The sequence below is a fragment of the Parasteatoda tepidariorum genome, chromosome X2 (genome assembly GCF_043381705.1).
Source record: "Parasteatoda tepidariorum isolate YZ-2023 chromosome X2, CAS_Ptep_4.0, whole genome shotgun sequence".
NCBI lineage: Eukaryota > Metazoa > Arthropoda > Arachnida > Araneae > Theridiidae > Parasteatoda > Parasteatoda tepidariorum.
Genome location: NC_092215.1, coordinates 46,495,712 through 46,507,377, shown reverse-complemented (window position 1 = coordinate 46,507,377; position 11,666 = coordinate 46,495,712). Strand labels below are relative to the sequence as shown.

Below are 11,666 nucleotides of genomic sequence, written 5' to 3'. Positions count from 1 at the left end.
ATGACAGTAACTAAAAAGGACGTCCCAGACAACAAAATGTGATATAATGGGCGAGAAAACGTGTGAAATTAAACATAATTTGATAGGGGGTGATAATATATAATGCCGATGTCATTTTCAATAAATTATTTTTAATAGTACAAAAGCAAACTTGTTGGAAACCCCTAACCATTCAAAGCTTTCTTTCCAAATTTAAAAAAACTGTTTAAAAAATTGCTAGTAACTTTTATGATTTTCAAGACATTGAATTCAGATATTTTTCGTACTCACCAAATGTGAATGAACGAAAATTGCGGGAAAAAAAATAAAAATGTTTTTCGTGCATGCGTGGTTTGAAAGGAGGACTTAAAATGCTCATCATATCTTACGGAATTTATAACGAATTTTTTTTTCAAATTTTAAAATATTTTTGCTATTAATTGAGGCAAGTTACAAGCTTATCGCTGTAGTTTTTGGCATAGGATGTTCAAAAACACTATTTTTCGTTCGCCATTTATTGCCGATTTCTCTCGCTAAAAGCTTTAAACTTAGTTAATATGTATGAGAAATCGCATGACCTTAACACTTTCATAAGTTATAGAAAAATTCTCAGAATATTTCTTGACAAATATTGAAGAAAATTAGTTAGTATTTAGAAGGGTTTCCAACATTTTGTACAACCCATTCTATAAAGTTTTAATGGACCTTCTTTTATTTGCAAATAACTGAGCATAAAAAAAGGAACACACGAACTTGCTGTTTTGTCTATTTTTAATTTAAAGAATTTAAATAAAGTATGATTGTTATTAACTTATTAATGCACGTGTGCCAAATAAAAATAATAATGATAATTAAAAAACAAACGGACCACCCTGAATAACTTTTTATCCTAATGATCAGATCTTCACGTTCAAAGACTCAATCTTACTGGTTTAAAGGAGGGACTGCAAATATGATAATTAGTGCAGACGATATTTTAAAATACGGAATCAGGCACAAAAACATACTTTCTCTCGATGAACATACCTTATTTCGACGTATACACATTTCTGACACCCAAAATATAGGTGTTAGTCGCAATCTGGGAAATATGGACCCCATAGTTAGGTCAAGAGAGCGATCCAAAATTTGGAACTCTTAATGTTAATTTTTGCGTACTTCACTGCATTTCGAGAATTTTTTTAGTGAAACGAAAATTTCAGTGAAACGAAATTATAAAATACGTATATCCAAAGATAATTCCATGCAAAAAATATTTTTTCGTAAAAAAAATCACAATATTTTTTTTTAAAAAAAAAGTCGTATATTTAAAATTTGATTTCTCGGGAACTATTCAACTGATTTCGCTAAAATTTCGTGTTTTGCCATATAAAATTACAAATTTTAAAATGATGTAAAAAACTGTATACGTTACAATTCAAAAAATTTTCGAATATTATGAAATAAAAAATATTTACTAAAATTCATTTTTCGCATTGAATTATTTTTGGATAAACGAATTTTATAATTGTGTTCAAAAAGTATTCAATTCGCTTAAAGTTCTCAAGATATGGCGAATTACGCCATATCTCCATAAATAGCGAAATACTCAAAAAGTAAAATTAACATCAAAAAGTCCAAACTTTGGATCCCTGTACTGACCAAACTATGGGGACCATATTTCCCAGATGGCGGTCAACCCCTATATTTTGGGGGTCAGAAATCCGTATCCGTCGGAAAAAAAGGTATGTTTATTAAGAGAAATTATGTTTTTGTGTCTGATTCTGAAATTTAAAATATTGTCTGCACTAAGTAATCAGCATATTTGCAGTCATTCCCTTGAACCATTAAGATTGAGAACTAGAACGTGAAGATCCGATCACTACATAAAAAGTTTTTCACGGTGGTGAGAGAATAACATGCATAGATTGCAAGAGTGTGGCACACAGTCAGTTTTTGTCAGAGTTACTTCCTGATATTATAGTCAGAGCGCTTATAACTGGAATTCAAACGAGATGTGCTCTATCTCATGCACATTATTGACACAAATGCACATGCTTGAAAACTAGAAATACATATTTGTAGAAAATGATTGAAAAAGATACTTATTTTATGTTTTTTGACAAAAATGATTTTGAGAGAATAGATGTGCCAACAATTCAGTCTGTTTTACTCACTAAAACAGTGTAAAAAAGTTGCACAATTTCCGTCCCAAACCATTACCTACTCACTTGTTAAAACAAATAGGTCTTCTGTCATTATGAAATCAATAAATGTCTAAGTACAGTATTTATGACTTTTCGGTTAAAATAATCACAAAGGGTAACACACATAACATACTGTTAACACACGAAATGCATTTTCCACAAATTATAAGTTTTTACTGTTAGAAAACATTTTAAAAAATCAGTAAGCACATCGTTGATATTATATCTCGCTACAAAAGAAAATATCTTAATTTTACACATTTATACTTCACAGAATTAAATGAATATATTCAAAGTTTCAAATATCGAACATTATAAAAGGTAACACGTAATGAAATTTCAGAATTATTTTTTCCAAGATCAAATTAATTTGTACCTTAAATTTTCTTTCTCAAATTTAAAACACACGTATATTTAACAGCTAATTAAGAAAACCATGAAAAATATCTAACAAGTTTATTATAAAGGGTTTTAAAATTGAAAAATGTTGTTTAAAACAAACACACTTAACAAAAGAATCGCCCCAAAAATAGATTTTAAAAAATATAAAAACATAAGATGTACTTAAATTACTAATCCAACCACATAATGTTATAGCTTTGAAATTTTAAGAAAAATCTGTTCAAGTTCTAAAAGTTACCAAGTACTATTGCTTCTAATCTAATAAAGCATAGTCTTTACTATCCACCTTTTTCAATTGGCGCAACTTGTCTTTTTGGACCCCCTACATTCAATTCAATACCATCTTTCTTGAAAGGTATAAATAATACTGTTAATGTACTAAATGTTTGGAATGTTACTGCCTTTACATTCTTTTCCAGCCTTTTTGAAAGGTACAAAGTAATACTGTCCCAATAGAAAATGCTAATGTATTAAATGTTTGGAATGTTATTATTGCCTAGAAAGAATGGAACTCAGTCTGTCAATTCGAACAATTTTATTAACGCTCTTCAAATGTACAGGAAACAAAATAAATGCTGTTTCCACTGAAAAAGTATGAAATTATGTACACGCAATGAGGAAACAGAAATGATGTAGGGGAATGTTCTATTTAAATAACAAAATAAAACCTTAAATATATTATGTACATATTTAAAGAAACTGACATGATGATAGACTTTAGGGGAGCACTGAGCACAGAATCACAGACCTCCGTCTCTCGAGTTCAGGGCCTTCAGGTATACTGAAACACTTCATGCCATATTAACCTGAAATTGTGAGGAAAGGGACCATTTCAAAAATGTTGCTGCTTGAGCAATCCTGACAAGTTGCAATGAGAAAAATATAAAAGTGTAACAGATTTTAAGAATTATAAAGCCTTAAATCTCAGAAAAAATATTTTTGTATACTTCAAGAACATGACTAGCAGTTGGCCTTTGCAAAGGATCTACACTTTTGCATTGCTTATGAATAGTAAATAATTTATATTTTATGAAATCAATGCTGGAACTGTTACCCAAAAACCAATTACAAACATCTGGTATTTTCCAAACATCAGTCTTTTCATCATATGATATCATTCTTTCAGGATCATACTCATAATTTGGAAAAGGCCACAACTGTTCTGGAGCAACAAATGTTCCACTCAATAATTTATTACCACAAATTACACCCTTGTTAGTATTTTTTTGAACCTCAGGTGTTGCATCTAAATCATTAACCAATATTTCAAAACTATCAGTCAATAAATATTGGGATAAAGTTTTTTCCAAAGAATTAGAGTCACACATAACTCTAACCCCAACAGGACTCGAATGCAAAAATTCTATCACAGATGCATAACTAATACAAAGATTTAAACGCATTTTAATATTGTCAAAGGAACGCAAAGAATGTCTTAAATGATAATTTGCATTTAAAGCACTTCCAAATCTATAATATTTTGTAACTATAGAGTTATTACAAAATCCAATTAATTCCACAACTTGATTATGTGATGCAAGAGATTTTATCATAAAAAGATTTTGTTTGAAATCTTCCTTATAGATTTTTGATGATAGCACTGAAAGTACAACTTCATAATTGGACCATCTTGCCAAATAAACCTGAAATATAAAGCAATTAATTCATTTTTACATAGGAAATGATAAAATACAATTAAACGTTATTACATACAATTAAACGTTAACAATAATACATCAAAATCAGATAACTAATTTTCTGAGGTTATGCAGAAATGATTGGCTTAACCTCTTATAAGGTAAAACAATGCAAAACCAGTGGAATCAACAAAAGGGGATAGCTTAAATAAATGTTGTTCTAACAATCAGATACTTTTTCCCTAAAAAACAATGTTAATGGTCTGATGAACTGAAGTAATCTTATTGATTTGTGCTAATCATCAAAAAAGTAGCAAAATCAGACACAAAAATGTACTTTCTCAGAATAACATACATGTCTTTTTTAGGAAAAGCAGATGCATTAAAAGAATACACATGCTTTACATGCATACATATATACAAAAATTTGGATTTTTGACTCTCAAAATATGGAAAGTAGCCACAATCAGAAAAATATGGTCCCAACAGTTCAGTCAGGAGAGTGGTCGTTAGTTTGGGCCCTTAATTTCACTTTTGGTTTAATTTGCCGTATCTTATAATTTTTTTTTGAACAATTATAAAACTCTTTTATCTAAAGGAACTTTTTTGCAAAAAAAAACTTTTAATAATTAGTTAATAGTTAGTTTTTAATATTTCATTAATAAATGGCCTAAAAATTTTCTGCCGTAAGATACACATATTTTTACATAATTGTAAGCTAAATAATTTTAAATGACAAAATACAAATTAAAAAAAAAAAAGTCTTAAAAATACGAGGGTTGTAAATTAAATAGTGGCAACTTAACCTGGAAATTCACAGAAGGGCGGGCATGTGCAAATGGGATATGGGAGCGGTGAGGTGGCGCTGTTGTCGATGTGTAGAGTGCAAAAAACAGTCGATCTGCTTATAAGGGTAGTTGCTGTGTGGCGTTCAAGTGAGGAGTTTCATTTCCATCGCTCTAAAGCACGTTTTCAAAAGGCTTGATGGCAAGAAAAGACGAGATGCTTGAAACCATCGTGCTACTGTCTTATACGGTAAAACATTTGCGCCACAAGCTTCCACTAATCCTCGATAGCATTCTGTTGCATTTTTGCCACGGGCAACCTCGATTTTATGCCACGACCACTGATCACCTTCTGAAAACATGCTTTAGAGCGATGGAAACGAAACTCCTCACTTTAACGCCACGCAACAACTACCCTTATTTATAAGCAGATTGACTGTTTTTTGCACTCTACACATCGCTAACAGCGCCACCTCACAGTTCCCATATCCCATTTGCACATGCCCGCCCTTCTGTGAGTTTCAAGGTTAAGTTGCCACTATTTAATTTACAACCCTCGTATGATTTTTTAATATAAAATAATTTATAATGATAATAATATTAGATACTTATTAGAAGGAAATTACCTGTCAATAAACAAGTATTTCTGATTTTCCGAAAAAAAGTTTTTGATTACTTGAAAATTTCCCACAAAATGGTAAAACATGCAAAAAAGGAAATAAACATTATGGAGCCCAAAATTTTGATTTCTGGAGTTAAAAAGGGATCTAATTTTTCAGAGGAAAAAAAGTACATTTTTGAATCTGAATTTTGTAACTAATTTTATAGTTAGCAATAATAAATAAATTTGGATGAAGTAAATCCTTCAAATCATTAAGATGAATTTAGAATATGGAAATCCAATCAATGGAACAAAAACTATTTCGGTAATTTTTTTAGCTCACTGTACATACACATTAAGTTATTTAATAAAAGTCAAATTTTGTTTTCAAGATTTAGACATTTTTTTCTTATGAATAAGAATTGTTTTTTTCCCTTTTTTTTCATGTAACAAGAGTTTTAATAGTGAGTTAAAGTACCAATTGAGCGTGAGAGTTAGTTGACTGTGAGCTCTGACCGTGATGTTTGTGGTTTTTCTTGATGCTGAGGGCTTTGCCGATTATTTAGTTAAGTCTCACCACCCTTTGAATGTCGTTTTTTGTCTTTTCTTTCTTTCCATCCTCTTTTCAGGTTTTTGCTTAGTATCCAGGGAAAAATCTTGCTGAAGAGTCATGAAAATGGAACAGACTTTATGGCACTTGGGGATTTAACTGTAATGTGGTACTTCTGTGTATAGTTATGTTCAGGCTTAATGAATTTTTAAATACCTAATACCGATAATAAGTAATTTTTTACATTATGTTCCTCTACGGCTCTGTATTGTAATAGAGTTTGTCTCATTACAACTAGACAATAGTTTATTTATGGATTAATTGTGGACATTTGTTCGGCATTATAATATTTTCTGAAAATTCAATTGTTACTGTAATAATTGCATAAGTTAAGTTATAATCCACAACTCAATAGTATTTTAAAAAGAAGTGTACAGGTATCCTTAGATAGGTTAACAATTACTAATAAGCAAATGTGTTAGTATGCACTTCAACAAAGAAAAGAAATCCATTAAGCTTAAGGTAATTAGAGGATATATTAACAAAACATACTTACAGACTTGACAACACTGATCGAAATTGTTGACACTATAGTTAGTTTATCTTCACAATTTAACCATTGAAGACAAGAAGTCATGCCAGGTAATGAAAACTCTCCATCAGAACAGATTAAACTACATACTGTTTTATTTTTAATAATATCACTGTGACATTTTTTAAGCCTCACATTTTCTACAATAATGGTTGATTTCCGAAGATATATAATGATAGCCAGCAAACTGACAATGAAACAGAAGAATATTTGTCTTGCATTCATTCAGTAACTATTTTATTCTGAAAAGGAAAAAAAAAAGTTTAAGTTCCAGAAAAGCTAAAAATGATAATATTTTTTTCAAATGCAAAAGTTACAATTTTTAAGCAAATTGATAGTTTTTCAAAGAAAACACAAAAGAAAGAAGAATAACAAAGATTAAAAAAAAAAGTAAACTTAAAAATTCTGCCATTATTTAATATTATGAAACAGTGCAAGTTCCTGATAAAGTAGTTTATATTCTCATTACTATTTTGTCTCCTATTAGTATATAATACTAAACTAACCCTTTTAAGCAATTTTAAACTCTATTGATGCTCAGTGACAGGCATTAATCACAGAAATTTTATTCATTATTTAGTCAGCATAAATTTATTTTGAACGATTATCCACATGTACATTGAGTTATTATTCATTAGGCAAATTTTTGAATAATGATTAATGAATAAATGTATAAGTCTTGACTAAATTTTCAAAATAATTTTTTGGATAATGGAAGCAAAATAAAAATATCATTTCATTTTCATTGCAAGTTTCATGCACATAGCAGTAATCAATCACAAATTTAATTAATTACATATGATTACATTGTAATCAACTTCTTGTAATCACAATAAGCATTTTTTTCTTGTTTGCTTCTTTTATCTCACTTCCCCATCTCTAAACAAACCAAGCAGATGTTTCCAACCCAGGCAGACGATGCCCCTGTAAGGTGTCAGTGGGATCAATATGCATTTTCTGTTAGAGGGAATGAGTAATTATTCATTATTGATCAAAGGGTTGGACCCTAATATGCGTTGATAAGGCCCTCATTTCAACTCCTTTTTGCTCTCAGTTCAGTTAAAAAAATCCTGCAAACAAGTGTCTCAAATTTAACTATGGCGAGCAGTAAATGTAAAACGTTCTCCATTGATGATAAAATGGGCATAATCAGAAAAATTTAAAATGGATGCAATCAAGCTGACATTTGCAGGGATAATAAACTATCCAAATCTGCAGTTTGTAACATATAGAAAAATAGGCAATTAATAATTTCTGCTCATGAAAAAAGTTTAGATGGCAGAAAAAAGTTGAGAAAAGCAGATCACAAGGATGTTGAAGAAGCATTACTGAAGTGGTTCAAAAATCGAAGAAGCCGCAATCTTCCAGTATCTGGACAAATGTCGATGAATTTGCTAAGCGATTTTATGAGACTATTTTTATGTGTTCGAATGGCAGGTTAGACAGGTTTAAAAAGCGGAATCAAGTAATTTCTTCATATTCATATGATTACAAATAATGAAAACTGCTACCATTATGTTTAATTAACTAGAAATGCAGGAAGCTTTGTATAGTCTGGTTTCTCATTCTTGCTAATGGTCTTTCACCTTTTCAAAATAAAAAAATTAAATTAAACCAGTATTTAAGAATTAGATTCAAGACAAACAAAATTTTTCCTCCTTAATTACATTTACGATACCCAAGTTTCCAGCCTTAAGAAAGGAACTTATACTTAAGAATTAAACCAAAGTGATGTTTCATTCCCGAGCTTCTATGATTAAGAACTTGTACATAAAAAATATGTTATAAATTAAATGTTTATTAAAATTAATGAAATTAAAAAATGCTATTTATGGTTTTAATTTTATGCATCTGTTTATTCGTTCAAATATAAAATTTAAATATATTTACAATTAGTAATGTACAATAACACTATTTCTACAGAGCAGGTATTTATCACACATTAAAATCCTTTACATAATTGAGAGACCATTAAATATAATTAAATTCTTTAAATATTTTAGCAGAAGATACATTTTTTAGCAGAATATACAAAACTAGAATTTGAGCAAACTGATCATATTTTGTTGTTGAAAATAATCTTCAAGGGGAGATCTTAAAATAAATCCAACACATCCAGTCATTTTACAGAAACATCTCTACACAATTCGGTAAAGTGTAACAAAATATGAAAATGGTATGTAGAAAGAGATTTTAATTGTAACAGATTTTATAAAAAAGTCAAAATAAAAAATGAGTTTTCAAATTATGTATTGACTACAAATAGAAAAGGTTTAAAAAATCTGGATTTTTTTCCTCACAAAACTTAAATCTCATGATTACATAATTAACACTCTAGATGAGTTTGGCATTCATACTCAGGAAAGTAAATGCAAAAGTATCTATCATTTTCCATTTAGTGGAGTGCATTTTATGAATAAAAATTTGTGACTCAATGAAATGATGATCCAGTTTAATATAATACAACAACCATCTTTTGACCACAAGAATATACCTGTTTATGAGACCTATGTAAATTAATCATAACAATTATGAAAAATAGCCAGTAACTTGCTCACAAATTATTTATTTAACATGTATAAAACTGATAATATATTTCAGATACATTAAAATGTCTGTGATAGACAGCCAAGAAACAAATCCGAGTCCTTCTGATACTTCAGTTATAATTGAAAATAGAAAGTGCAAACCTTTATTTGGTGGAAATTATTTCAGATTTATATCTCATAAATGCTTAGAAATTTCAACTGTAGCGTAATGCGTGACTGAAATAAGTGGCAACATAACATCATCAATTTCTTAAGTCATCTTGAAAGAAAACACGGGTCTTTACCTTTAAGAGAATACAAAAAATATGCTAATTTAAAAAAGAGGACAGAAAAAAAATCAAGAAAAAATTTCATCAAAAAAATTAACTTGTAATCCTAAGTAAAACAAATAACATAAGCCAAAAAGAATTTGAGAACAAAATTATTAATTTTATCATACATGCAATGGTTCCCTTACAAGTAATTGATAATCCTTTTGTTTTTAAACATTTTTAAGTCTAAATATCTCTGATCAAGGATTTAATCAGTCGGAAAACACGAAGATGAATGTATTGTACGAAAAAACTTAAAAAAAGGCAAAATATTCTAAAAGAAACACAGTATGTTTGTACAACAACAGATATATGGTCAAGAACAAAGAGATTCTTCCTAGGAGTAACAGTGCATTGGATTGCTTCATAGTAGTCAAGAATCAGCGGTGCTAGCTGGCCATAGATTTCGAAACGACCATTGAGCAGAAAATATAATGAAGCTATTGACAAGTATTCATACAGAATATAAAATTACTATTATAAATAATAGATCAAATTTTGTAAAGGCATTTAAAGAGTATGAAATAAAAGAATGGGTTATAGAAAAATATGAAGAGGGTGAAATAAATATAGATAAGTAAGGCAATAGTATGTTTTTAAACACTGATACAGACGGCGAAATTCCTTTACTGAAATTAATATAACAAACAGTGTAAAAAATGAAAAACCAAATCCACAGTTACTATACCTAACCAAACATATAAGATGTAGAGCACACACATCTGATCGCATCTTCCGACTAAATGAAGTGCATCAAATTAGCAAATAGTTTGTGGAGTATGCACATGAATGTGATAAACAAATGCTATGTATTATGAAAAGCAGTAGTTTGCCAAAAATATGAAGAAATTATAATTAATATATTAAGTTTTGCACTTCCAGAGTCGTGTGAAACTCGATGGAATTCACTGTATAATGCACTTAGAAAAATTCTGCAAATAAAATTAAAATTTAGACTTTATTTCAGACTTTAGAAATTTGAATTATTATTTCTGATGAAGAATTCAAATGCATAAAGGAACACCAGGCATGCACTAGGTTTATCACAAAAGCTTTACACCGGGATAAGGTATTCTTTGAAATATAAGTAATTTCATAGTCTAACTAATTAATAGTAAATAATCTTATTATAATTAATAAAATTTGAAATGGAAAAGATGTAAATATTCTTTAAAATGTTTTAAAAGACAGAGAGATTAAAAATAGAAGGAATTGCTAGCTCTTCGAATTTGAATAATAAAATAAATTGAGTAACCCACAATTTCCACTCGAATGTATGAGAAATTTCCGTTAAATTCGCGAAACAATCCCTAAAATAGGAGAATTAAAAATATATAATTTTACAAAATCTGCTTTGATATCAAAGTATCTGAATATGTATTACCTTAATATTACCTCATATAATTTTAATATTTATTATCTTTAAAAGTTTAATTTTGCTAACAGTCATAGATATAAAGGCAGAAAGATCAATCACTCGACCAAACGGACGTCACGGTGAACGTTGACAACACTGGTCTAGTAACCAGTTTGTACTCTATATCCACGCCCTCTAGTGAACTGCGGTTTTGGTTTATTGCAGCTGTACATAATTTGTTCTTTTTTTATTTGATTTATATAAGTTGTAATGATTAATAATAATTGATAACATTTAGTTTCTTTGCCAGAAAAATCTGAAATTCGCAAATTTTATGAAATTTTTTTTTCAGATTTTTTTAAAGATTTATAATTTTTAAATTTTAAAATTAAAAAAAAAAAAAAAAACTAGTATGTTCTTAAAATTAATTCTCTATATCATTCTGAAATTCAAATATTTGAAATGAAATAAAACACACAATTTATGTACTTACGAAAAATAAATAAAATAAAGAGCATTTTAGTAAACATTCCAAGCTAGCCTGTTAGCGTACAATTAGTTTGCTAATAAAGCGTTTTCTTGGTTTTCATTTATGTGTAATGGAAATTCTAATTATTTTCATTCAAAATTTCAAATTTTTTCATTTCATTTACTACAAAAGCTTTTATAAACATGATTTTTCTCTGATATTTAAATTGCAAGTTACTTTGATTTCTG

At 29.0% G+C, this 11,666-nt stretch overlaps 1 protein-coding gene across 5 annotated transcripts; it reads right to left on the bottom strand.

Moving 5' to 3' along the window:
- Positions 1 to 3,085: 3,085 nt before the first annotated feature.
- LOC107438133 (protein O-mannose kinase) lies at positions 3,086 to 11,660 on the bottom strand. 5 transcript variants are annotated; one of them, XM_016050324.4, is made up of 4 exons: positions 10,977 to 11,660; positions 9,423 to 9,565; positions 6,697 to 6,974; positions 3,086 to 4,210 (listed from the first exon to the last, which is right to left on the bottom strand). In XM_016050324.4, the coding sequence occupies exons 3-4, from the start codon at positions 6,955 to 6,957 to the stop codon at positions 3,485 to 3,487; spliced, it is 987 nt and encodes a 328-aa protein (XP_015905810.1). In that variant the 5' UTR covers positions 6,958 to 6,974; positions 9,423 to 9,565; positions 10,977 to 11,660; the 3' UTR covers positions 3,086 to 3,484. The 5 variants fall into 5 exon arrangements, with proteins under 5 accessions (XP_015905810.1, XP_015905813.1, XP_015905815.1 ...); XM_016050327.4 differs by having other exon boundaries at positions 10,988 to 11,660; XM_016050329.4 differs by lacking the exon at positions 9,423 to 9,565.
- Between the last annotated feature and the right edge of the window lie 6 nt (positions 11,661 to 11,666).

What these genes read in the sequence shown, in the direction of transcription:
- LOC107438133 (XM_016050324.4), bottom strand. Translation starts at nt 6,957, where the DNA reads ATGAATGCAAGACAAATATTCTTCTGTTTCATTGTCAGTTTGCTGGCT. An exon ending in CGATCAGTGTTGTCAAGTCT is followed by an intron (nt 4,211 to 6,696) that starts GTAAGTATGTTT and finishes TTTATATTTCAG; the next exon opens with GTTTATTTGGCAAGATGGTC.